This window comes from Lissotriton vulgaris, chromosome 3_1, assembly GCF_964263255.1.
Source record: "Lissotriton vulgaris chromosome 3_1, aLisVul1.2, whole genome shotgun sequence".
NCBI classification, from domain to species: Eukaryota; Metazoa; Chordata; class Amphibia; order Caudata; family Salamandridae; genus Lissotriton; species Lissotriton vulgaris.
This window is the reverse complement of record NC_141689.1, coordinates 611022733-611050579: the sequence shown is the minus strand read 5'-3', so window position 1 is coordinate 611050579 and position 27847 is coordinate 611022733. Positions and strand designations below refer to the sequence as shown.

Below are 27847 nucleotides of genomic sequence, written 5' to 3'. Positions count from 1 at the left end.
GTACAGGAGAATGGTGGAGGAGGGACTGCAACCACTGAATCAGTTACGAGGAAAATTGGAGGTGGATCTGGGCAAGGATATTCCGGAAACGACTTTGACTAAGATAGTTGAGAGGGCGTGGAAGGGCACGTGGAATGCTAGATTCCAACTTATTTATTTCTATATTATACATAGGGTGTACCTAACCACAGAGCAGATAAATAAATATTTTAAAGTGGATTCAGAGTGTTGCGCCAGATGTCACTAGAATGCAGCAGACTTACAGCATATGATGTGGAGCTGTCCGGAGCTTGGCACATACTGGGAGGAGGTAGTTGGGGTTCTGTGCGGAGTGATGGATAGGCAGATAGAGCCCGACATGGGAGCATGTATACTGCACTGGTTGCCTCATACTGCGCGAACTAAGTTCACAAGCAAATTCATTGACTTGGGGTTATTATTGGCTAAGCGAGAACTAACAAGGCAGTGAAAATCTAAGCAGGGCCCTGGCATGGAGCGATGGAGGGCAGAACTCACGACCTGGACGGCCAGTGATAGTATGGTCAAGTTCCAACAGGCCAGAAGGGTGAATGGAAACTGCACAGGCGTGGGAGGCCTTGGTGGTATTACTGAAGCTGCCCGAGCTTGGACTCTACACTGACTCCTTGGAAACCCCCCAGGAAACTACCGGAGCACACAGTGTATAGATAGGATTGAGCAGGCTGGGGGGGATGGCCCGGGGTGTTAGCAGTGGGGTTGGAAATGGCATGATCGGAGCGCAGCCTGAATAAGATAGGAGAGCTACACGCCCCAGCACAAAGATGATAGTTGATGATTCTTGTTTCGTATACTTGGAGCCGCCGGTGGTAGGAGTTAGGGGGGGGGGGGGGGGGGGAGAGGCGAGCAAATATTGGGGCACAAGGCTAGGAGATTATTCTGTTGTGGGCTGTTGCCAAAGGCATGTATTGATGTAGATACTGATGGAAGGCGAGGAAGTCGGGTAGTTCACTGCGCTAATGACTAAAGAACGTGAATACGAGATTGACGGCAGACCGAAACTACCCATGCAAAGTAACGAGCACTGTGCTCCTATCGATACTGTGCTATATATGTGGGGGTTTGAGTGTGTTGAAAATCAATAAAATATTTTTTTTGAAAAAGGCAGAAAAACGACTATCGGATCAGCAAGCCAGTATTTGCTTACTAACACTGTTACTTGCTTTCGACATTGAACTTAAGGATGATTAAAAGCAACAGGAGTCGTGTTTTTAGCGAATCAAGGCAATGGCCCGAGAGTGTGGTGGGATATTATTTCCCTCTCAGACGACCAACGAGTAGCAGAGCAGCCCATTTCCTTTCTTTTTATTGGTCAACACTTCTGTCGCTGAACGCTGCCGTCTTTCGTGATTGGCTTGCACGGAAAGCTGCTGGGCGTTGTCTGGACTGGAAGTCCTTTAAGCTGGGACTGAAGTACAGTCAGTCACAGTCCGCCGGTGACGGTTGCTCCGTGTGGTGGTGGCTTTGCGCAGCTCCGGTACTCCAGCACTCCAGCCATGGCTGCATTGGACTGGTACGCGCACAAGTCTTTGGGTGACGGACTGTATTGGATCCAGGAACGCTACTACGAGTCCGGCAATCGCGCCAACATCTGGCTGCAGCGGGGCTCACATCAGGACCTTCTAATTGACGCCGGACTGGGGTTGCGGAGTCTGCCCGAGTATTTACGTGCCTCTGGGCTGCTGGGAGACGACGCGGGTCAGGGTAGCGCATCCCCCCGGGGCCGTCGCCCGCTGCTAGCCCTGGCAACGCACGTCCATTTCGACCACTCGGGCGGGCTGCACCAGTTTCCACAGGTGGCCATTCACCGTGCCGAGGCCGAGGCGCTGGCCCGAGGCGACAACTACGAGACTGTCACCTGGCTGTCCGACCGAGAGGTGGTGCGTGAGCCCAGCCCGGGCTGGGGGGCCAGGCAGTACCGCGTCCAGCCCGTACAGCCCACGCACCTGCTGCAAGAGGGTAAAGAAGGGAGGTCTGGCGGTATATATTTGTTCAGGGGTATGCTACACCTGCTGGTGGGGACGGTATATACTTAAAGTTATTACAACTTTTTTGCTTTTAGCCCTTCAAAACAAAATGTTTTGAAGCCAGGACCCCCTCCAAGGATTGAGGTAGTGTGAGCGGCAGGGTTGAAGGGAGGGGTGAGCTCAAGTACTTTTTTTTATAGCTCATAATCCACAGTAAATGCTAGACTTATACAATAGCACATTTATCAAACACAAACATTGACCAATAAACTCTCCTCCCTTTAAATGGGGTGTTGTAACATCCTCGCACACCCTCGGGCCCCAGTGCAATTGCATCTGCTTGACTATGGATAACTGCGACGCCGATTAGCAGGCTAACTCCTCTTAGTCTTTCATCCTTTCCCTATTATGCCCAATCAAAACTCCAATCTAGAATCTTGATCTCTGTCCCTTTTTTTTGTTGGAGGATTGGGGGAATATAATCAGTACTAGGCCCTAGGGCATCGGAACACTTCATGATCACCAGTTTCCTCACTCAAGGTCATAATCATTTTTTTATTTTATTATTGGCATGGTGAGATTGTGTTTTCGCCAGAATCACAGGATGTTGAGCTGATGCATGGCTGAAGTCTGGTCCCCCAGTTCCAAAGGTGGCACCTCTCACTGATAGGTAGTTGCTCGGTTATGAATTTACCTTAACAAATGAAGAGAGAAGAGGTGTTTGGCCCAACAGGAACAATCAGGTTTAATTAAATGCAACAGCTGGGAGAGTATTAACAGAGTAGCGTCTGAAGTTGTTTCTTATTGTACAGAAGCTTTGGCGGACCATTTGTGAGGTACAATAAACCAATCTGACTTTCTTAGCCTAGTAATAAACAACAAGTACACCCATCTGATAAGGGGGACACAGGTAACTCTCTTCCTCAGGGAGAGCTAGTGTGAGCAAATGTGTATGTGTCCAGATGTCCGGCGTGTGATCACTAGTCCAGATGAAACGCGGCGGAAAAGAGGAAGTACTGAAACCGGGCTGGCCTAGATAAAAGGCCCTAGGACCGCCCACCACCTTACATGCTCGCACCTGCATTGGCCACCCCTAAAGGGGGCGGCGCCTTGACTGTCGCGCTGGTGACGTTTTGCTCGCGAGGCATGTGTCACTAAGACGCTGTCTCGCGTTATCTCCCCTTCGCGTCGCGCGGCCAGCGGCATGAATGCTGTGTCCTGATTGGTGAATGTTCCTATCTTTATGTGACATCTATTGTGCTATTCTGGTAATGTGCACCTTTGGCCAAACGTGTTTTATTGGGGCCAATTTCCTTGGACCTGTTTGTGGTGTGTCTGTTGGATCAATTAGGGTATTCCTTGGGTGAATGTTTGTCTTTGGACTAAGTGCAACCCACCTGTATCGGTATGTTCGGGTTTGGGTTGCAGAGCCTGTCTGACCACGTATCTGTGACTCAGGGTTGATGGGGAGGTCACCTTGGGTAAATCCGACAGCAATATGAGTTCATTAACATGTGCACAATTAACATGGCGGTCATTGATATTTTTACCAACATCCTCCGTATTTTGCGTATAGTTGTCATAGGTTACCTAAATAGTGTTTTTACTGATGTCTCCATTGTTATGAGTGCATCGATTATGGTATGCATTGTTCCTACTGGTATCAACATTGTTATGTTTGCATAGATTATAACATACATTGACATTGTTTCTACTGGGATCAACATTGTTATGCGAACACATTATATGGCGTGCATTGACCTTGTTTTTATTGGTATTGCCGTGGTTGGACCTGCATATATCGTGGTGCCTAATGGCATTGTATTCACAGATATTAACAAGGTCTTGACTCTTCCCTTTCTGAAAAAAATGAGCTCCCACACGCTGCTCTCCTTTTTGCAACAAAGTTGCCCTTCGCTCTAATGCTAGCAAGGAAAATTAGCCCATATACCTTTTTTAAGCAATACAGAAATATTTGTGAAGCAGTGCGCTTCTCAGACCGCTAAGTTTCAGTATCTCCGCACCTGGTACACTAATGCTAGGTACTGTTTCCCCTGCTTGTTGTTGCAAATAAGGGCCATTGTGCCCCTTCCTCCTTTATGCCAATTCTTTGATGCCAAAACTGAAGTGTCGCCTCTGCTTCAATTATCCACTTCCCTGGGCCAGTACTTCAAATCCGTAAAGCAACACTGTTCTAGAAAGTGTACATTGGACCCTACTTCAAGGAAGGATTAGTAAAACATGAGGGGGTTTTAGTTGGCCCCTCATGTTGCTGGGCCCTGATGCCACTGCACCTGCAACACCAATGATACCCTTTGTGCTGCAAAGCAGGCTGTGTAGTTTGCCTACTTCATTTGGCCATCACTCCCAGGCCTAAAGCACAAAGTATGCTTTCTGGTCCCTGTGTAATAAAAAAGGACCCCACCCATCTCTTCCCTGTTAACTAACTTGTGCCATGTTCCGTGCAAAGCAAGTATGACCTGGGTCCTGATACCAACACATGGGACCCACTCCCCTTTTTTCTAGTAAGACAACCATAATTCAGGTGCAACACTGGCCAAGTGCCACAGCCCCTGCTGGCCTTATGGTAGTGATTTGTGCTTTAAAGAAGGACATCCTTAGTGACCTTCCTTCATCCGGGGCATCTCTCAAAGAAAGCTTTTTCTGTCCATTTGTAAACTGAAAAAAAGGCACTCTCACGTACCTTTGACACTATCCATGGATCCGGTCCTTTCCTCTTTCTCCTGGGCCATTACTGAGAAAATCAGGCTCTGTATCTGAATGCAACCCTGCTGGCCTCCTCCTTGTCGTCCTTGGACTCACCTTTTTGCAAAAACAACCATACCTGAAAGGCTGACTTTGAGATGCCTTTGCCTGAAAGGGAAAGGTGGGACTTCTGTGATGTACGTTGAAAAAGGGACAGAAAACTAAAGCAGGAAAAAGCCTTCTTGCAAAGGTACCTACTGCTTGGGAGAAGTGTGATTTGTGCAATTGGTTAATCACAAAATATAAAGGCTGCTAAGGAGATAGTATGGGCTTTAACTGAGTGAGTTACCTGGAGCTCCATAGTGGCAACGTTTTATTCTTCTTGAGCAGTAATGAAAGGGTGTTCCCAGTTGAGTTCTGAAGTGCATACATTCAGTGGACACTTATATAAATCTTTCTAGGTGTAGGGTGATCACTTATTACTAAAGTATATAGATATAAATAATGATGTGCATATTCACAGTATTACAAAAAATGAGAGGCAAAATGAGAGGCAAAATGAAATACAAAAAATCAAATTCAGAGTTCCTTGTTAAGTACATGACAAGTCTATTTTTGCTTGATTGTTCTTTTGCTTTTCTTTCTCCTGGAGGACAGAATAAACATACGCAGCTAATGTGTATCGCCCAAGCATAATTTTCAGAGTCACAGTTCCAAATGAATAGTCTTTAGTTCAGGTATAGTGATTCACTTGGGTAAAATGCAGTGTTCGGCAGAAGCATCCGGCCTGTTACATCCAAATCCACGCGTAACTGAATCACTATACCTGAACTAAAGACTATTCATTTGGAACTGTGACTCTGAAAATGATCTAGTTTAGCTGATTGCTCAAGCTTCAATTTGCATTTCAATGAAGTTGAATGTATGAAGGAGGACTCCAATAGGACACTGTCATTTTTCGCTTTCTTTACTACTGCCTTGATAACACTGCCCTGAAGAATCCCATGCTTGAGCGAAACGCATTGGCTGCCTATATAAAAAAAATTGATTTAAGACCATTTGATAGCTGGTCATTTGAGGTGGGCAATACTAATGTAATATTACAACTGTGATTACATTAGGTGGTACGGTGACTGAGCTTCCTAGCTGCCAATATTTGTTTAGTTCCATATTCACAATACTTTCTCGGACCTCAGCACTGTGCGTACGTAAGTGGCTTTTCGCCTCTTCTCCAACCAGGATTCAATTCTCTGACTGTGGTCACACACAGACATCTTAATTGATTGCATTAGACAACTGAGGTTTCATAACAGTTTAACTTGAGTTTCTTTTTTATTTGAGGTGTGCACATTTCTTTTTATATGCAGTTACCTAAAGGTGAAAACAATTTTACAAAATAGTAAAACAGTTTGTTCTTTTTTCCAGCCACCCCACTCACTGACCCAGGGTCCTCATTATTGTCACTTGTTTATGCACTTCAACCTCTGCATGCAAGGAAAGGCAATCCTTAAACGTGCCAAATAGACAAGGCCGTACTTCCCAGGCCATTTTCGTTTACAAGTACTTGCAGGTTCATCTGTGCCTCCTTGACAAACGCAGTACAAATTCCCAGTATTGTGCAACCCACAATTTGTAAGACCTATGGTACACATGTAGTGTGTGTAATAGGGTGGTTACATTAGAGATGCCTGGTAGGTGGTGAAGAGGGGATCTCTGACTGTTCGTGTGTTAGAAGGAGGGGGCAGGTATTTAGGTTGGATGAAAATAGTGTTGAGGGTTTATAATAGGGGTGTCAAAGCTTTAACTAAAAAAGTAGAATAGTTAGGGTGCAGTATCGGGGCCATGTGAGTCCCACGTGACGGCGACCCTAGGGCAATAAAGAAAACCTTTACAGGAAAAAATTCAGACTCAAAACCATAAAGGTTTATTCAAATTTAGAAGTCATCATAGATGGCAAAAATAGGGAAATTCCAACTCAATAATGCATCAAATAAAGTCAGTTACAAGAGGCTATAACATAAGGTCACCCTCTAAAGCAAGTTGATAGTCTGAACCAAAATATAGTTCAGCAAAGGACTAGCATAAATCTGGCCAGTTCAAAATGAAGGAACAACTAAGTTGAAGTCAAATAGAAAGACTAGTGCAGAGTTTGCATAGGTTTAGAAAGGTAAAATAAACCCAAGTATAAATCAGCAGACCAACGTGGATTCTGACTTTGCGTAAATTAGCAGAAACTCTACGTATAGAGTCAAATAATAGTCTGACATAGGGATGGCTCAGTTCGTAATGCAGGAATAATCTGGCATAAATCCAAACAATGACATAATTGTATAGGCTTTCAGACAGTGAAAGACACATTCTTAACATGGTGTTCAGTGAGATCATAGGGGTTAGAAACAAATCATCTTTCGTATAAACATGACGTAATGAACGTAGAAAATGAGAAATAACATGACGTGTTCAAGATGTGAAAAACAGTACAAAGTGCACTGTTTAAAACAGACCTTGAGAAAACACCTCGGATATGTTACAAATACATGAATACTCAGTATATGGTTTCCTTCTTCAGGGGCACACATCCATGCATTTCAGCGGATCCACATAAACGCTACTATAAAACGATCTCTATTTTGCTTATTTTCTGCTAAGGCAAAATACAAGAAAGAAACGTGCAAAGCTTCTTTAAGAAACCATGAATTATGCATTAATTATCAGAAGCTTTAAAATGATTGTCAGTGTGAGCTGGCTGTGGTCTAGTCATGTGAACTGAAGCCTGATTATGCTAACTCAAAGACATTTAAATCAAACCATATTTTCTCTTTGTTAAACATGCTTTAACAGGGGGCATGGCCTTAGAGTTTATCCAGGAATCCTTTCCAAAAGGCACAGCAAAAGTAATTTGGTGGTGTGGTCTGAAAACCGATAAACGTATGTCCTATACTTTATCTAGCTTGCCATCCGACTAGTGTTTGGTGTCTTTCTATTCGCTTTCTGTTATTGAATCAACATATCACAAAATAACAGATAAATAATCAAAAATGTTGTCATAAATGGAGCGCACACCGCTAGCCCCTCCTCCGGATCGCCCCTCGGGACTCTGGTACTTGCAGTTCTTCAGTGGATCACCCAGGTGGGTGCAAGTCGGTAGTCAAGTCAAGTCAAGAGATTTATATAGCGCGCTACATACCCGTAGGGTCTCAAGGCGCTTGGAGAAGGGTGGGGAATTACTTGTCGAATATCCAAGTTTTAAGTTGCTTTCTGAATTCTAGGTGGTTCTGAGTAAGGCGAAGGTGAGTGGGAAGTGAGTTCCAGGTTTTAGCCGCCAGATAGGAGAAGGATCTACCTCCCACGGTGGTTTTGTAGATGCGAGGTACAGTGGCAAGGGCTTGGTTGTTGGATCGAAGCTGGCGGGAGGGGGTGTAGAAGGACAGTCGTGTGTTGAGGCATTCGGGTCCAAGTTCGTAAAGTGCTTTGTGTGCGTGGGTTAGGAGGCGGAAAGTAATCCTCTTATTTACGGGGAGCCAGTGGAGGTTTTTCAGGTGACCAGAGATGTGTTCTTTACGCGGGATGTCTAGTATGAGCCTGGCTGAAGCGTTCTGGATGCGTTGGAGTTTTTTCTGGAGTTTTGTAATTCACAATCAATCGAGGTGGGCACTCGACACCAAAGGAAACAGCGGCGTTCTGGGGCCAATGCCGGGTGGGCACCGGCGAAAGCACAAGCAAAGCGCTCTGAGCGCCAACAGGCAATGTAAAGCGCTAAGGAGCGCTGGGGGCCAAAATAAAGCGCTCCCAGGCGCTAGAAGGAAAGTACAGCGCTCCCAAGCGCTAAAAGGACAGATGAAGCGCTCCCAGGCGCTATAGCAGCAGAACAAGCGCTTCCAGGCGCTTTAGGCTATAATAAGCCTTGGCAAAAGCAAGAAAAAGTTCCCAGGAGTCTGCAAGCAGGGGACCACAGGCAAAGGTCCCCAGGGAAAGTCCATCAGTCTCCAAGTCCATCAGGTATCCAGGGGCTGGGCAGGCCCCAGGGAGGCAAGCCTTCCCCTGAGCCCAAGCAGCAGGGGTGGAGCCATCATTGTGTGGGGAAAGCCCAGCCCTTCAGGCCCTGGTGCACCCTTCCCCTCACATCAGCATGCTGAACACTCCATTCACCACTGGGGCAGACCCTCCCAGACTCTTGGAGCCAGGCTCACCAGCCAATCACACGCCAAACACAAATTACACAAATATGCCAACTTCTAAAAGTGGCACTTCTACACTAGACACATTCATGCCGCATACATCATTACGCAGCACTCAATCTCACGAGTTCGCACATACCAAACACGACCCTGCACTCCCCACACATCAGGAACTACCATGGCATACATATTCCCCATGGATTCCTATGGGAGGGCAGGTCACTCTCACCACACACAGAGAGCTCACGCACTTTACACTGTACCACAGTGAAAAAGTGCGCAGAGGCCTAAAATCACCAATACCAGGTCACAGAAACAGGCTAAGAAAAAGCAAAAAGCCTCGGGGTCAACACATTCCATGCTTCTGGGCTGCTGGAGAAAGGTCATTGAGCCCTCTGCTTATATTTCCCGTAGACAAACCACATGTACAGCTAATTGTGCAGAGACTAGAGTGATGCTTTGCTGCTTCTGAGCATTGTTAATTTTATATCTCACATTCTACTCCATTACAATACACAGACTGAAATAATATCTGTTGGACTTGGCCAATTTTGCAGGGTCATCTCAGAACGTTTTGCCTTCTTCCAGTATTTTTTCTGACCTGTTTTGGTAGTTTTCTAGGCACTTTATCACTGCTGTTCAGTGTTAAAGTGCATGTGCTTTCTATGGTATACTTGGTAACATTGGTCTACACCTATTTGGCGTATTTAATTTACCTATCAGTACCTTGTAAAGCGGTATCTCATATACCCAGGGTCAGTAAATTAAATGCTACTGGTGGGCTTGCAGCGCTGTTTGTGCCACCCACCAAAGTAGCCTTTCAAACCTGTCTCAGGCCTCTGCCATTGTAGGGCCTGCGCATGCATTTTACTGCTGCTGCGACGTGGCACATCAAGTGGCTTTTGGCCGCCATAAGTGGCAGGGTATGCTCAGACGTGAGTCCCTTGCTCACTTTGCTACTGGATTCAAGCAAGCCGGGCTGAAGACGGCTGGAATGCCAGAAACCGGTCCTCGGAAGATTGTTTCCGGTCCAGGGAAGACATGGCTTGGCAGTTCGGGCTGGACTGTTCCCATGAGGCACAGGGTCGGACTGATTTGCATATAGCCATGTCTGAGCTGGGGTGGCAGAGTGGGCTAAAGAATGGTGATCGATTAAACCCAGATCTTTTGACTGGGTGTGAGTGTTTGATTGATTCAGATGCTCCGTCCATCACCACCCCCTTTTGTACCGCTTTTGGCTGCCATAAGTGTGGCAGGGCATGCTCAGACGTGAGTCCCTTGCTCACTTTGCCACTGGATTCAAGCAAGCTGGGCTGAAGACGGCTGGAATGCTAGAAACCGGTCCTCGGAAGCTTGTTTCCAGTCCAGGGAAGACATGGCTTGGCAGTTCGGGCTGGACTGTTCCCATGAGGCACAGGGTCGGACTGATTTGCATATAGCCATGTCTGAACTGGGGTGGCAGAGTGGGCTAAAGAACGGTGATCGATTAAACCCAGATATTTTGACTGGGTGTGAGTGTTTGATTCAGATGCTCCGTCCATCACCACCCCCTTCTTTTGTACCACTTTTAGAAGTAGGCATTTCTGTGTACTATGTGTCTTTGTGACTGCCTGGTGTGTATTGACTGTCTGGCCTTGGAGTGACATGGGCTGGGGAGGTGTTGTGGCTCCTGAGAGTCTGGGTGAGTCAGTGCTAGGCTGAATAGGCCTGATCTGCATTTTGGAGTAGTGGGCGGAGTAGCTGCCTGGGGTGCATCCCTCCTCACCGCCTTGGGCCCTGGGATCGAGGAGATTTACCACCTCCCCTCATTCAGCACCAGGCAACCTACAGCATCCGCGCTAGTTGCCGAGCAACTCCCCTGAAGCCAGGCAGGAGCAAAGCCTGGTTGTGGGTGGGGTCGCCTTCCGAGGAGGAAGCAGACCGAGGCCTCGCTCGTGTCCCGCCGCAGTTGCAGCCCAGTGGAGAGCCTTTGCAGACATGGGTTGCCTGGTGAGAGATCCGTTTCACGTGGTGTCCCGGCCAGGGAAGGCTGGTGCAGAATCCTCATCAGGCCGTGACGCCGCAGGATCGTGGGCAGCTGCCTTGGAGGCAATTCCTCTTTCCTTTTTGTCACCCTGCCAGCCATTGGAGGGCTGACCCGCCGTGTTGGCAGCTGGCCTTTGCTGGGATGGGCCGCCATTTACGGGCACTCGAGTGCCTGTGGGAATTGTCATATTCCCTGCTGAAGGAGGCCAGGTGGCCCAGAAACCTACATAGAGGGAACAGAGGGACCCAATTCCCACATAGTCCCTAATAGGGGCACAGGGACCTATGCAACTTTTGTGAGATACGTGCATAAACTACGACTTCCTAAACCACAAATGTTTTACAACAATCATTTCTAAACCACTACATTTTGTATAACGACTTCCTAAACAACGAAACTAAATCCCTTTTATTTGCCATTTTAAACTTCATGCGATTAATATTTTTAAACCCTCATGTTTATTCTATGTCCAGCTGCGTACACAATCGAGCACAGTAATTTGAAAGGCTGTTCTTATCTTTTAACTTCCCTAACGAGTAACGAGCACAAAGACATTAATCTTAGCATCTAAGAACAAGGTCAAACAATGAGAGAAGACTCGGATGACAAACCAAAGGCTGAAATAAATATATTAAGCATGTTTAAAAGTTTTTTAAAATAATTTTATTGTGTGAATATTTAATAAATCATTTTAAGTAACATTTCTTTTTTAAATTAAAACCCAACAAAAGAAAGTCTTTTAAACACCGGTCGAAATTGAAAAGTCATTAATAAACAAATAGAGTCATAGATTTTAAATTCCATCATCTATTTTAAAACAGCTGACTGCAGTAATCACTAAAATGGCGGCATAACAAACTTTTAAAAGGAATGAAAAGGACTTTTAAAAACGAAGACATTAATCACATGAATACCCATATATAAACAATGTTTTAAAAATGGATTGCAGTAGATATTGTCATTCATAAAATAATTATAATTTAATGAAGCAAATAAAAAACGGAGAACCCCCATCAATCAGCGAGTTCAGTCACATCTAAGAGAGAAAGGCTTCACCACAGTGAAAAGTAAACCAACAGTGCCAATCTAGTGGCATAAAAAGGTAACTATTTTCTATACTATACGTTGTTCAGGTGACGTTGTTCAGTAAGTCGTGGTTCCGATCTTCGTTGTTCAGCCGTTCGTTGTTGAGCAGGATTAGTTATTCGCACCACGTTGTTCAGGTGAGTCGTGGTTGAAACGTCGTGGTTTAGGATGTTTCCCCTCTGCCTAGCTACCAAGGGGGTGAGCAGGGGTGATCTTCAGCGTGTAACTCCCTTGCCCTGACTAGAGTGGTGGTTTCTGCCTGGCTTAGATGCATGCCCTTGCCAACCAGAAATCCCATTTCTAACAATCTCTAATGCTAATCTAATTACATGGCCATAAATGCGTTGTTCCTCCCATGATAACTGTCACTCAAAGTGTCACTCATCAGAATTGAAATGTCACACAAAAACCCTTTGCAATTATGGAAATTTCACAAATACATAATCTGAATACTTGGCAACTATGTGTGTAGCCTGTCAGCATTGGAGTAAAAAATTGAATTCTACCTATCAAATTAAATCCTTTCTACATGGGAGACCTTTCTTTATTAATATCAGGCCTCGGTAGGCATTGTTACGCACAAGGAAGGATGTATGGTATTTAGAAGTAGGACATGCAGAGATTTAATCTTAAAATGTCCTTACAATGACTAGCATCTCAAAACTGTTTTCAATGCATGTAGGCATGCCTAGTCAATAGAGGAACACTGGGAAGCAATGTGAAAGACTAATACTGTATAGAGGGAATTGAACCAGCTAGGAAAATAATTAAACAGATATTAAAAATACATTAATTCCCGAAGTCCTATTTTAAATAAATATTAGGGAAAAATGAACTTTTACAAATGTACCTTTGCCGTGTCTTATGTTCCAAGAGGCAAATTGGCATTTGCTCTCCAATTTCTCCCAGCCTGTGATTACCAATTGAAGAAGCATGACATGCCTCCCAGGAGGAACAATAGGCTGACTCGAATGGGCAAAGATGACTCCTCCGAGGTCAGTAGAATAATCAGGATGGGGTTGTGTACTTCCTTTTGACAGCACAGTATTAAATCCTACTTACCAGATTTGTTGAGCCACATATAAGACATGAAATGGAGAGAACAGGATGCCAGGACCATTCTTGTGTAGCCACTGTCTGGTTTCTGGAGGACCATGCTTTGCACTACCACACTTATGGCTCTAGTTTTACGTATAACACCTGGGGCTCGCTACAAAGAAAGAGAACTGGATGCCTGACGATTCTTCAAAATGCCGAAAGTGGGTTGGAGTGGCCCGAGAACCTTTTACCACATTGTTTAGGGCATGCCCAAGAGTCAGTCCCACCCACTAGCTAGTGCCAGGCATACATTTGGCACATCCAGGCACCCACTTCAAAACAGCTGGACTTGAGGAAGAATAGAAGTGGACTAGACCTGTCTGTGACCAGAGTAGAGCACCGAAAGACTGGACCTGCTCTCACGTTTACCCTGTACAAAGAGGTGGACTTCAAGTGTTATAAGGCCGGCCTTCTGTTCAAGCAGCTTGTTCCAGAGTTTAGCTGCCTATCGGGTAGCCAACATCTGAAACAGGCTGCTGATCACCATTAGGCTACAGCCTAATAGGCTTCAGTTTAGGAAAATGGTCAAGACCTGGCTCTTCTCACCCAAATAATTTTGTTACTTGCCTGGACGACATGCGACACGTCACTCTCAGCGCCAAGACGATTCGTCATTTGTGCGCTTTACAAATATACTACTTACTTACCTACAAGCAACTAAGAGATCTTTTTCCTGAAACTGCCCAGCAGAACAGTGGCAACTGAACCTGGACTGGTCCCTTGTGTCTGATACCCTGTGATTCTCTTAGGTGCCTCCCCATAGGTCCTGGGGGGCTTCAGGGTATTTGTGTTCGGCCAACAGGTAACTCCATCACAAACGTGACGCATATCCTATCCATTGTATTACAAAAGGCATTATATCTAATGGTACAAGTAATACTGTTGACAGGACATTCGTCACATTTGTGGCAGTTTAATCCATTCCCCGTACTCTAAATCAAGATCTAATTCAGAAGGTGAAAACTTTTACCAGGAGAAATCTGATTTGCAAATCTGAGGTGTGCTCCGTAGCGGTCAATCTCAAATTGCGCACGGGTCCTGTCAAAGGCAACCATTGACCTTCATTGGCACTTCATGCTTCTTAGCTTAAATTGTTAAACATTCATAGCTCTGGTTACCCTTATTGGATTTTTGTAATTTTTGTGTAATTTTTGTTTATTAAATATCACTTTATTTTTCAAATTCGGTTTGGGATTTTTATTGTTTTGCATTTTGACTTTAGTACTGTTTTGGTACTAATGTGTGTGTGAATATGGTTGAATTTTATTGTTATTTTATTCACTTTCGCACTTATTTTGCACCTTTTAAAGATGGCTGCCACATTTTTAGCTCTTGTCACCTCTTTGATTTTTAGCATTTTACTTGGAATGTTTAGATCACATGCACCTATGAGGTTGTATTTAAGTTCTATCTGAACTTTATTAAACTGACCTTGAGAAAGGCGTTTTACGCCGAAACGCGTCTGTCAGTGTGCGGAGAAGGGGGGAGACGGCACAATAAAGGACTTTGCAGAAACTGACCCGTGAGTGCGTCTTTTGCTGTAATTACAATACTGCCGTATATATATATATATATATATATATATATTCACGGGAAATGAATTAGCTGAACATTTCACTCATACAAAACGCTTGAAATTCCTCCGTTATAGTTAGTTCTGCTAATTATAACTCGCGCGCCCGCAATGCACTTCTGATGATGTCACATATTACATCATTCATGACCTGGTCAGTGACATCACCAATGACATCATCCAGTGAGTGTGGTTTACTTTGAAATTTAAATATAAATATATATATATATATATATATATATATCAGTGATGTCACTGACCATGCCATGAATGATGTAATATGTGACATCATCAGCAGTGGATTGCGGGTGCGCGATATATAGTTATTGCAACTAACTATATATGCGAATTTCTATGGTTTTGTGCGAGTAAATTAAGGTTTTGTAAATGCTAATCCCTAACTATATATGGTCTATAACCAATGGTTTTTTCTGTGAATTTTCATGGTTTTGTAAATGCAAATTCCTAACTATATATGGTCTATAACCTATGCTTTTTTCAGTGAATGGTGTATATATATATATATATATATATATATATATATACCAATCTGTTTTGAAGATTGAGTAGATATATAACTGTCTGGATGGAAGATTTACTAGCTGTCTGACTGTCTAAGTGAGTAATTAAAAGTGTCTCACTTAATACATGGATTAGTAACTAAACTATGTGAATGTGTGCATCACTGTCTCTGTTGTGTATAACATGCTGCATCAGTTGGTCACTAACTACATGATTGTGTAAATTAGTAATTGATTAGGTGAGTATTTGTATGGGTCACTGAGTTTGTGTATGTGCTTGGATGGGTTGTGTGTAACTTTATGCATAGATGTGTGAATGGTTGATTGACTAGGTGTATAGGTTTAAGAGTGCATGTGGAAACAGTTGTTTGGGTGACGGAGTGTATTTATTTGTGTGTTGGTGACCGAATATATGTTTAGTTGTACATCTTCAACAATGTTAAAAAATAAAAAGCATTGTATGTGTGTATATAAATAAGTATATGTAATAGTCAGTGATTGTGAGAGTAACTATACGAATGAGTGTATAATAGTAATGGGGATTTTTTAACATATTAACTATGAGTTACTATGTGTTTGAATAAATGAGGTCTTGTGCGTATAATTGTGTAAGTGAGTAAATGTAAGTGTGAATACTTTTTTTCATGAGTGAGTAGGATGACTGCATAACCCAATAAGATGACTGCTGGTGTGTCGATGTTCATATATGTATAAGTGCATTTCATCGTGTTCTATTAATTAGTGACTGCATGTATAAGTGATTCTGTTGCTGAATGGGTAGTTGTGTGGGTAAACTTAGGAATCAGTGAGTGGGTATGTAGTAACTGGTATTGGTGTGTCAATGGTTTCAAATATGGTACTCCGTATTTTACAGTGAGTGATAAAAGGTTATACTAGTGTATGACGAGGTGTATCAGATTGTTACGTGGATGATGTCGTCAGTGATGTCATTTGAGAATTCATGAATGATGTCACTGACCATGTCATGAATGATGTAATATGTCACATCATTAGCAGTGCATTGCGGGCGCGCGAGTTATAGTTAGCAGAACTAACTATAACGGAGGAATTTCAAAGGTCTTGTATAAGTGAAATGTCCAGGTAACTATAACAGCCCTGAAACCTATCGGAGGCCCTAGGTGTGAATATTTAAGATGTTGGGCTGCAATTGAGGGACTTCATTCATACTGTCTGGACGTGTCTGGGGTTAAATCCCTTTTGGGATGGGATTTTTCAAGACTTCTGCGCTGTATTACAAAGACCAGTAGACTTCAGTTCAAAAGTAGCAGTATTGAACATACTGGAAAAAGAAAGTTTTACTAGTGCTGAAAAGACCCTTTTGTGATTAGGGTTAGGATTTGGGAAAAGGGACCTTGTGTAAAATTCGAGGATGTCATCCTACCCAAGTGTTGCAAAATTGAAATAAGATATGGACAGATGTCGTATCCCAGAGGTGACAGTGTATGAAGCTAGAGGATGCCTTCGCAAACATCATAAATATGGGTAGTTGAGACGATTACTTTGATGACACCGCTAAATATTGATGCAGAATCATTATTTATAAGGTTTGGTTTGGTTAACAAAAAATATGTGGACGTACAATGCAGTGTATATGCTAGAATATGAAGTTGCAAAGTATTTCTATTTTTTTTAAAAGTCAATTATTTTGTGTGTGTGTGTGTGTAATATGTTTTTAAGTTTATGAAGAAATTAATATGAAATTTATATTAAAAAATGAGCATGGTTCGGTGCAATACTGTAACAAATGTTGCTGACATGTTCAGGAGGGTGAAAAGGTAGGAATCCCTATTATTTGGGATGCAAAGTGTATGCTAACCAGTTTTTGGAGTTGTTGTTTTTTCTGAGGTGCATCCTAGATTGAACTTCCTCCAGAAGGTCTTTTTAGGTATGTAAAGTTTGAATTGGGCTCGAAAAACAATACGTTTTCAAACTGCATAGAAATTGTTTAGATCATTGTGGTCTACTTTTTTGGGAAAGGGAGGAATTCTCACCTAATATTAGGCCATCTGAGGATTCACTGAGGAGCTTATCTCTTAGACAATGTTGATGGTAATGGGCTCAAGGAATTTAGGGAAAGTTTTGTTTTAGCAATGGAATTGATTCTTTCTGTTGGGTCATTACTCTGCAGGCTGATCACATGGCCTTGGGTTTCTGAGCTGCAATGACAAAATCCTGTGTTATTTCAAGAGAAATTGAGAAAGTTCTATCTTTTAAAACAAATTGTTGCAGGGATTCAGCTCAGGAACAGAACTATGCTTGGGACCATAGAACATTGGCATGTAGGTCCTGAGTCTCCATACCGCCTCGGTATCAGTGAGCCTGAAGCTATAGTGCCTTGTTTGCCCTCCTAACCTTGCCAGAGGAACACGTGAGTTGGCACCCCAGAACACAACACTTTCGACCCTGTTAGGGATTGTGGTAACAGGACACACCCTTTCTCTCTCTCTCTCACTCATACTTGTCCACAACAAGATAAACAAGAGACATGGAATATGTTTAGAATATTCAAATATTTGTGCTCTAAAATGCAGTATTTATGCCACAATTAGGAAACAAACCGAGAGAAAATATATTGCTAGCATGGTTTACAACCATATACCATAAGGCCCTGTAATGTTATTAGACAGTTTAGCCTACCCCCTTGTTTCTACTGAAGCTATATGAATATATATCGTAGATCCCTGGGATTAGTGGCGGGCCCTATACATTAGCGTTCATAGATTGGCGCTCTACATCTCAGCTGACTTGTTAATCTTGCCTCAGGACCTTCGCTCAATGTGTGTGTGTTTTTTTAGAACTCTTGTTCTTATGTTTATAACATGATGTGTGCTCACAAACAGCAGCTGCATTCTCATGTTGTTTCTAGGTGCTCGTGGCCGACCAGAGAGAGTAACAAGGGGCATTGTTGTTTGACCGTATCCATGGTGTTCAGACTAAATGTGTGAAAATACAATGTGGCATAAAAGCAAATGTGTTTATATAGTAACGTGTGCAAAAGAAAATGCGGCCTACAACGTGCGCATTAAGGCTATCATAGATAAAACTACAATGGGCTTTGCAGGAAACCCAACAATATCTTCAAAGAAGATGGGAAATTCTCACGTTTTTCTGTGAAGTACTCTGCATTACCCACTAAAGAAAAAGCATTTTTATTATCTTGAAGAGCTTTTGAAGCTCTTTTCTGTTGAACTGAAAAGATTATACATCTTTCTAATAAAACCAGCTCTTAATAGTGGCAAATGTAATAACAATACACAAACTGTGGGCAAGACCCACAGATAAATATCTGTGGTGAAGTAGTGTGGCTCACTGGTTAGAGGCGGCAGACCCGAGAGCAGAGGACGGCCCGGGACCAGGGTTCGATTCCCGGCGCGGCAGGTTTCTGGACCAGGGTCAGCGGACTCGATAATTCTCGCCTCGGTGCCCACTCTGATCAGCGATCACACTCGGCAACTCTGGGCATTAGCTTGCCTCATCTTCACTAACGGCCCCACCAGACCGCCGGGGATGCCTGGTCTCACCCTGGAGATACCCATTAAGGGACCATCTCTCAGGGAAGCCAGGAAGGGTTTCGCAGCGGTCGAAGCGCCTTGGGACCCTACGGGTAAGTAGTGCGCTATATAAATGCCAATACATACATACACACATTTTGCATTCTGTAGTTTCTTGTTTGAAAATGTTACTGAGGCATATGTGCATATTGGTTGGTCTAATGTTGTTCAGGGTGGGTGGCGCACTGCTGCGTTTTCAATTCTAAGTTCTTGTGTTCTTGTGTGCTTGTAAACTTTAGAGTCGGTTGGGTGCTCTGCCAGGTAACGTCCTAGGCACGTCTACATTGCGAATAAATCATGTGTCACCATGGGATCATGGTGCCATCCCTGTATTTTAGGCACTCCTTTGGTTCTCCTAGAAGTGAGACTCCAAGAAATTCTTATGACGAATTGTTTATTCATTCATCTATGTTTTCATCGTACTTCATGTAGAACAGTTCAAATCATCTCAATAGAATTTTCACAATGTGAATACATTCAAATGCTCCATGCCCCAATGCATTTCGGGCGAAACATGCCCTTCATCGGGGAGCTTTCGTAGCGGTGTGAGTTAGAGCTCCGGTCGTCGGGAGATCGTGAAACCGTGAAAATTCTATTGAGATGATTTGAACTGTTCTACATGAAGTACGATGAAAACATAGATGAATGAATAAACAATTTGTCATAAGAATTTCTGGGAGTCTCACTTCTAGGAGAACCAAAGGAGTGCCTAAAATACAGGGATGGCACCATGATCCCATGGTGACACATGATTTATTTGCATATTGGTTGGTCACCATATTCCAATTTCTCAGATTCTTAACCTATATCCTGTTGATCTAGCTTCTCTATCCTTACCAGGCCGTGCTCACTGGGTTCCCTTACTCGCTGAGTTCTCCCCTCACCTGAGTAAAATTGTCATACATTTTAGGGAAATATTCTACTCTGATGTTATCATTTTCCAATCTTGCAACTAGAAATTAGTCCTTTCAACATCTGTTGCCTGTATGAATGCCCCTGATAATCAGATCACCCTCATCCTTTGATACCTGTGCGGTTACGATCTTAAGAGATAATGTACTTGAATCTGACCTCCTAGTCAGAGACCTGCTCTCTCCCCTGCAGCTCCGCGGTTGTGCCGCTGCCTGTGCAGTGGTACAAAAGGGGGTGGTGATGGACGGAGCATCTGAATCAATCAAACACTCACACCCAGTCAAAAGATCTGGGTTTAATCCATAACCGTTCTTTGGCCCACTCTGCCACCCCAGTTCAGACATGGCTATATGCAAATCAGTCCGACCCTGTGCCTCATGGGAACAGTCCAGCCCGAACTGCCAAGCCATGTCTTCCCTGGACCGGAAACAAGCTTCCGAGGACCGGTTTCTGGCATTCCAGCCGTCTTCAGCCCGGCTTGCTTGAATCCAGTGGCAAAGTGAGCAAGGGACTCACGTCTGAGCATACCCAGCTACACTTATGGCGGCCAAAAGCGGTACAAAAGAGGGTGGTGATGGAAGGAGCATCTGAATCAATCAAACACTCACACCCAGTCAAAAGATCTGGGTTTAATCCATCACCGTTCTTTAGCCACTCTGCCACCCCAGTTCAGACATGGCTATATGCAAATCAGTCTGACCCTGTGCCTCGTGGGAACAGTCCAGCCCGAACTGCCAAGCCATGTCTTCCCTGGACCGGAAACAAGCTTCCGAGGACCGGTTTCTGGCATTCCAGCCTTCTTCAGCCCGGCTTGCTTGAATCCAGTGGCAAAGTGAGCAAGGGACTCACATATGAGCATACCCTGTCACACTTATGGCGGCCAAAAGCGGTACAAAAGGGCTGTCCAGTGTCATGTACAGGTAGGTATTCGAGACCCTCCTCCACCCGCAGGCTCATGCCTGCGCCTCATCCCTGGTGGTCCAGTGGGAGAGCCTTGCTCTTCTGCTAGTCCGCTGTTGTCTGGCTTGTGTTTTGTGCCCTGTCTGTTTTCTGTTCTCTGTCTTCTGTTATTGTGCCTTTATTGTAGTTGTACCTGTTTTCTCCTCTGTGCCTGTTCTGTGATATGCTTTATTTTATATCTGTACCTGTCTTCTCCTCCGTGCCCGTCCTATTATTGTGCCTTTAATTTGTATCTGTATAATAATTGTACCCTTATTTTCCTCCCTACCGTTTTCGCCTCTAATGCCCCCACAGCCCCTACCCCCTGCCATTACCTGCTCCCACCTCCCAGCTGCGCTTCCCTCCTCCCTCCCCTATTTAATGGCGGCCGCTGCGAGGGTGTGCGAGCAAGACATTTGACCTCCTGGTCAGAGACCTGCTCTCCCCCCCCCACCCCCCTGCAGTTCCGCTGATGTGCTGCTGCCTGTGCAGTGCCCTGTGCAGGTAGAGTACGAGGCCCTCCTCCACCCGCAGGCTCCTGCCTGCGTCTCATTCCTGGTGGTCCAGTGGGAGAGCATGGTGGTCCACTGTTGTCTGGCTTGTGTTTTGTGCCCTGTGTCTGTTTTCTGTTCTCTGTCTTCTGTTATTGTGCCTTTATTGTAATTGTTCCTGTTTTCTCCTCCGTGCCCGTTCTTTGATTGTGCTTCATATCTGTAACTGTCTTCTCCTCCGTGCCGGTCCTGTTATTCTGCCTTTATTTTGTATTTGTATTCTAATTGTTCCCGTATGTCCTCTGTGCTGCCCCTGTGGCCCCTCCCCTCTGCTGTTTCCCGCTCCTGCCTCCCAGCTTTGCTTCCCTATTTAATGGCAGACGCTGCGTGGGCGCTTTGGCACGCCAAATGCAAGCCCGTCTGCGCCCATCTGCGACCAGCACCAGGGACCCTGGATCTCTGACCACACTCCACTATGACTCTGCTGCCCTCCTCGCACTCAACCCTGGCAGAAACAACAACTGCCAGCTGTCCACGCTGAACACCACCCACGGCCAGTTCTCCTGCCATCACTGCCGCCAGACCTTCACCACCTTCCACACGCCCATGGTCCCCGCCCCCACGTTGGGCACCATCACCACCAAAGCCCTGAAGTGCATCCTCCTGAACATGCGCTCCCTGCACAGACATGCCATAGACATATGGGACCTCCTTCGCCTTCTTCACAGAAATCTAAACCAACACCTCCTCCACCCCTGACATCGCCACTGCAATCCCTGTGTCGGGTACCCTGCAAGTTTGCCTGTTCTTGTGGAGAGATCTCGCAGAGATGACCTGTGCGATCGCCCCCGCACCCTCCTTACCCCAATCTAGTTTTTATAACAAACTAGGATGAAGATGGGAGTGAAGAAGTTAGTTAAAATTGGCAGGATGATGACTGGAAGGCCAGTAGAGGACGTCTCTCTGTTCGGATTAACCGTGGACACCAGCTAGACAGGGAGACAAGGGAATACCTATTACAATCAGCACAGTCAAAGCCTCTTCAGGTCACTAACATACACTCATGCGTAAGTTAGCGGTTACCTCATATCTGAACGTTATAACGTCTGTAGCCATCTTTGAAATGAACAAAATAGTGCTCCTGCTCAATGAGCACCACAGTGGCTAGCGCTCTTTCGCAATGTATAACTAATCAACCAGCGCTCCTGCGCAACAAAAGAAGAACCCAAAAATAAGCACTCCAGTGCGGTGTGGCAATGTCAGAGGTAAACACAAAGTAAGCGCTCCTGCGCAATATGGCAAAGTCATAGGTAGAAACAAAACAGCGCTCCAGCGCGGCGTGGCAAGGTTAAGGCAGGTTCTTGACAAGCGCTCCTGCGCGGTGAGGCAGAGTCCAGGGCAAAACTAAGCAAGCGCTCCTGCGCGGCGAGGCACAGTCAGCAGGCAACACTAGCAAGCGCTCCAGCGCAGAGAGGCAAGGTCTAAACACAAAGAAAGATGAGCAGCGCTCCTGCGTGGCTTCGAAATACCTGAAAAGGCATCCTGGATCGAAGAAGGCGTCTGTTCAGGCACAGTGTCAATACGAAGCGCCGAGCCGGGGGGAACCGCTGATGTTATGCGGATTCCCCTGGAAGTGCTAGTGACGTCGCGGCGGTTCCGACAATAAGAGCTGAACCGCTAACTGCCAGCAACCCGGAAGCGAGGAGATTCGCTTCCTCATGAGCAACGGTTCATGCGCACACAGGCACACAGCATATAGGGGAAGGGGAGCTTCCTGATGAACCATGACACCCTGACAGATACAAGAGCCAGAGGAAGGACTGCCCCAACCGCCCAAGAGGAGGACTCGCCATCGCAAACAAGAGCTCCCTCTGACTCTCCGCCTCCAAAACAAGCGACTTCTCCTCCATCACCAAACACCTTCACTACCAGATCCAGACCAGCCCTAAAACCACACTTCACTGCACCCTCGTCTACAGAACCCCCGGACCTAGCGCATCATTCACCACTACCTTCGCAGACCTCATCGTACCCCACGCCATCGCCTCCGCGGACTACATACTCAATTCAATACACTTTATTCGATTAGATTAAAATCATAAAAGGACACAGTATAAAAATACATTTAAATACATACAATCGATGGATGAGTATTATATAAGATCGGTAATGTTCATAAGATTTAAAAGCCAAATGCCACGCATGATTTAATTAGCAGAAAAAGGTACAAAGCTACATAACCAGAATACAATAATCCCTAGTAAAAAATGGGGGATCATAATTCCACAGGATTTATGGGTCTTAACTTTTTCAGTCTCACAGCTGCCACCAAGTAGCTCCCAATATTAAAAATGACCCATACATTTTGCAACAATTGCAGAAACATTAGAGCAGGTTTAACTTGGCGTAGCCCCGTACCCTTAAGCAATGGGATAATATATTTTTTCCTTATGACTGAGTAATGTCTACAAAAAAACATGAAATGAGTAGTGTCCTGGGAAGAGCAATTATCGCAATCACAGAGTAAAGCAGTGTCTCTTGCAGTGGCATTTAAAGTGAGTTGCCCTGAAGAAATTGCCTGATAGAAACCAAGGCAATGAAACATGTCGGCTGTAAGTAGGGTGTGAATCGATAGGTAGTATTCACACTCTCCCTTTTTTATTGTATATGTGTTTACTGTTTGCAACAAAGAAAGGAACGAAAGTAAAGTTGATTGTCCTAGTTGCGCAGTGACTTATATGTTAAATGTTTTAATGTTGTTAGTTGTGTCACATATAAGTTGTGTTCACTGCACCATCCACTGTCTTTTTTATTTTTGGGGTCTGAGACACGTTTTCGTTATAGCTTGATGGCACCAATGATGAGAACAGGGCCAACCTGGTGAGTACCAGCCAGGGGTCCCATTGGTGGTTCGCCCGTGAGGTGCCATCTCGCTTTTCACACATTTTTTGTTTGTGCTGTCCTATATGTATAGATCAGAGAGGTTGTTTTTTTAAAGAGGCAATAGACTGAAACATTTGGATTATCTTTATATTGAAGGGATCCCTCGGGTGACGAATGTCTACCACTAATGTTTACAGACCAATAAGTAAATATTGCCACGAGAACTAGGACTGGTGTTGTTGATTGCCCTACTAAAGAAGACCTTAAGAACTACCGAACCATCTCCCTCTTCCCCTTCATGGTCAAGGTCACCGAGAAGCATGTCATTGTCCAAGTAACAAAATTGATAGAAGAAAACTCCATACTCGACTCCTCCCAATCCGGATTCCGCAGCAACCACAGCACGAGACCGCTCTACTCGCCGCCACAGACGACATCCGCCCCCTCCTCGACCAAGGACTCACTCCGGCCCAGATCCTACCTGACCTCTCTGCAGCCTTCGACACCATCTCTCACTGCACACTCAAAGCCTGACTATATGACCCCGGCATACAGGGAATCGCCCTCGACTGGCTTCTCTCTTTCCTCACTGTCAGAACCCAAAGAATCTCACTGCCACCCTTCCTCTCTGAACCCACGGAAATCAACTGCGGAGTACCCCAGCCCCACGCTCTTCAACATCTACATGGCCCCACTCGCCACCATCGCCAGGCAGCACGGACCCAGCATTGTATCCTACGCCAGCAACACCCAGCTCATCCTCTCCCTCACCAAAGACCCCATCATCCCCAGACTCAATATCCAGGAAGGAATGAAGGACATTTCATCCTGGATGAGCAGCAGCTGTCTGAAGCTGAACTCAGAGAAGACGGAGGTCCTCGTCTTCAGATCATCCACCTCTGCATGGGACAACACCTTGTGGCCCAGCGCCCTCAGCCGTTCCCTACCCCGAAACCTCAGCATCGTACGCAACTCTTCCCTCTCTATGACCCAACAGGTCAACATCGTCGCCTCCACCTGCTTCAACACCCTGCGCATCCCCCGAAAGACCTTCAAATGGACCCCCCCCCCGTATGAATGAATACCATCACCCACGCACTCCTAACCAGCAGACTGGACTTCGGAAACGCCCTCTACGCCAGGATCAACAAGTTTCTGCTCCGCAAACTCCAGACCATATAGAACACGGCAACCAGACTTGTCCTCAGCATCCCTCGACATGAACACATCACCCAACACCTGCGCAACCTCCACTGGCTCCCCGTTGAGAAGAGAGTAACTTTTAATATATTCTCGCCTACAAATGACTCCACAACACCTGAACCCAATATTTAATTGACAGAATATCCTTCCACATACCCAAGAGGAACCTCCGATCAGCCGACCTCGACCTCGCCCTCACCGAACCCCTTGCATCTGCAGAACAAGAACAGGCGGTTGAACCTTCTCCTACATCACAGCCAAGACATGGAACGAGCTCCTGAGCGACATCAGACGCGACCCCACCCTACACGTCTTCAGGAAAACTCTTAAGACCTGGCTCTTCGACTGACTGGAGCTGCTCCCCCACAGCGCCTTGAGACCCTCATGGGTAAGTAGCATGCTTAAAGAATCTGTGATTGATTGATTGATTGATTCATCCATGTATTGACTCCTCTCCACTCTCTGCCTGGTGCTCAAGTCTTTACATGGCACAGCCCTAAATTACCTTTACATCATACCTCTTGACCAGACACTTACAGTTGTCTTCTCAGTACTCTGCAGCAGTGTTCCAAAGAGGTTCAAACAGTTTGGTGGTAAATATGTGCATAGATAAGGCTCTTTCATTTGCATCTGTTCATATGCTTCTTCTGCATCTTGAGACACTTTATAATACCTTCTGACAAGCTTAGGGGCCTGGGTGATTTTGTCAATTCTTTTGTTTATCTCATCCTCCACACAACAAATACTTCTTAACACACTCAAGATTGTGTAAAAGGGAAGATTGTTTTACTCCCAGCCACTGTTAATAAATTCTCAGTGCTCTGGACTCACGCTTGATAGACAGCCTTCTAAATTAGTGCATGCCTTTGGACACATGCTGTTATTGATTGTCTCGGTGATCAAACAATTATGAAGAATATTTATAGTATGTGGCCTCAGTGTTAAAAATGTTCGATGCTGCCTTTCCCTCTGTAACCTAGATTACCTTTATTAGATCTTTCATCCAGAAATTCGTTTTTCTGCTGTTTTATGATTAAAAACGCTTTTTTTTTCAAAACACGCACCATACATCGTCTTCCTGCAAGGAAGATGCATCTCAAAACAACAGTATTTGGAGTTCTCTGACTGTTGGCTGGTTCACCCGTATTGTTTATCACTTATATGGATCTGCTGTGGTTACATATCAGGACTTTTACTACTACTGCTGCACCTGCCTACCTGCCTACACAAGTACAGTTGAAAAACGTGGAACAACATTACTGAAATACAAAATGAATGACTTCAGCTTTCACTCCCTTCCCTATTTAGACCTTCACTTTAATGGGAAACACCTGGAACAGGTGTCTCAAACCTTTTCTGTAGGAAGAGCTACTCTAAATAATTTTACAGTTTTAATATGCAAGATTGCCAGCGGTGATCACCTCAGAGCATCAGGCATGGTTCCCAGCATTAATGTAAAATATTATTTGTCAATGGGAATGCCTCTATTTGTGTAATACATAACAACCCAAGCTGCTATGCCTCTGGCACCAAGTTGATATTAGTAATAAGTCTCCATATTCACCAGTTCTTGAGTTCTGAAAATACCCACAATTTTGTTTCAAACACGTACTTTTCAATTTTGACATCATGTTTTTATTAAACCAAGCAAAAGCTTCTAATTTGTGAGTTTGGGATTTATACAGGAGAGCTACTTGTGGGCTCTTCGAGAGCTACTAGAAGCTCACGAGCTACTCGTTGGAGAAGCTTGATCTGGAAGTTGGCATGAGATTAAGTGTCTCCGACTTCCACAATGTCTCCTTGTCCCAGAATCATGCAAAACACCTCCAACAAAACACTAATTGCAATTTCAGCTTTAAAATTTTAGATCTTAACCACTAACTTCGTTTTCAGATCAGCCATAATCTTGCTATCCTTTCTAGAGCAATGCCATATTGGTAGGACATTAGAATACCTCTCAACCTCCTTGCAACCTGTACAGAACACTGCAGTTGTACCCCACTTTTTATACTCTGAACTGTAAACATTACCTTTTGCTCTAACCTGTACCAGCCACTAAACTCCCTTGATCAAAAACATGGCTAGCAAATAAACATATCTTGAAGCGCTGCTCCTCACCACAAATGCAAACCTGCTGAAATACCCCTGTGGCAAACATTCAAATAGCAAAAAGGGGGCATTTTTTTGGTATTGCTCTTTTCATCTCTGATCTACTCAAACATCTACATTTGGACGGGTATCCATCCAGCATACTTCTCTTTTGAAACGAAAAAGGGAATTCTTAACAAGCTGTGAGGGATTTACCAGGTAAATGCAAGAAACAATTAGCCACGACTTTCTCAGAAATAAAAGACTGATTTCTCCTGTGGTGGAAAATAAGTTTATGAAGGTGGTGTGGGAGAGTGGAGGGAGTCTGCATGTTGGTTTAAGGTGCAGGTAAGACTTTCCCCATTATTACAGCACTAAAGAGACTGCACGGTACGGTGATGCATGTAAAGGACATCTCATTAGAATGCACGAATATTTCCTACTGGTTCATTTTTCGGATCAACCATAATCTTGTCTTTGTTACAACACTCATTGAATATTTTCGGCCAACTTGAAATTCATCCCGGCCTCCCAGCAAGCCATATAGAACTAAACATCCATGATCCCG

General features: G+C 44.7%; 1 protein-coding gene across 2 annotated transcripts in view; it reads left to right on the top strand.

Annotated features, from left to right (window-relative positions):
* Positions 1 to 1419: 1419 nt before the first annotated feature.
* The window catches only part of MBLAC2 (metallo-beta-lactamase domain containing 2), a 91432-nt gene continuing 65004 nt past the window's right edge, over positions 1420 to 27847 (top strand). Inside the window, exon 1 of one of the 2 annotated variants that reach the window (XM_086960902.1) lies at positions 1420 to 1995. In XM_086960902.1, coding sequence (XP_086817028.1) covers positions 1533 to 1995 — 463 coding nt within the window. In that variant the 5' untranslated portion in view covers positions 1420 to 1532. Of the gene's footprint in view, positions 2035 to 27847 lie in introns of both variants that reach the window. The other variant, XM_086960901.1, reaches the window with a different exon arrangement.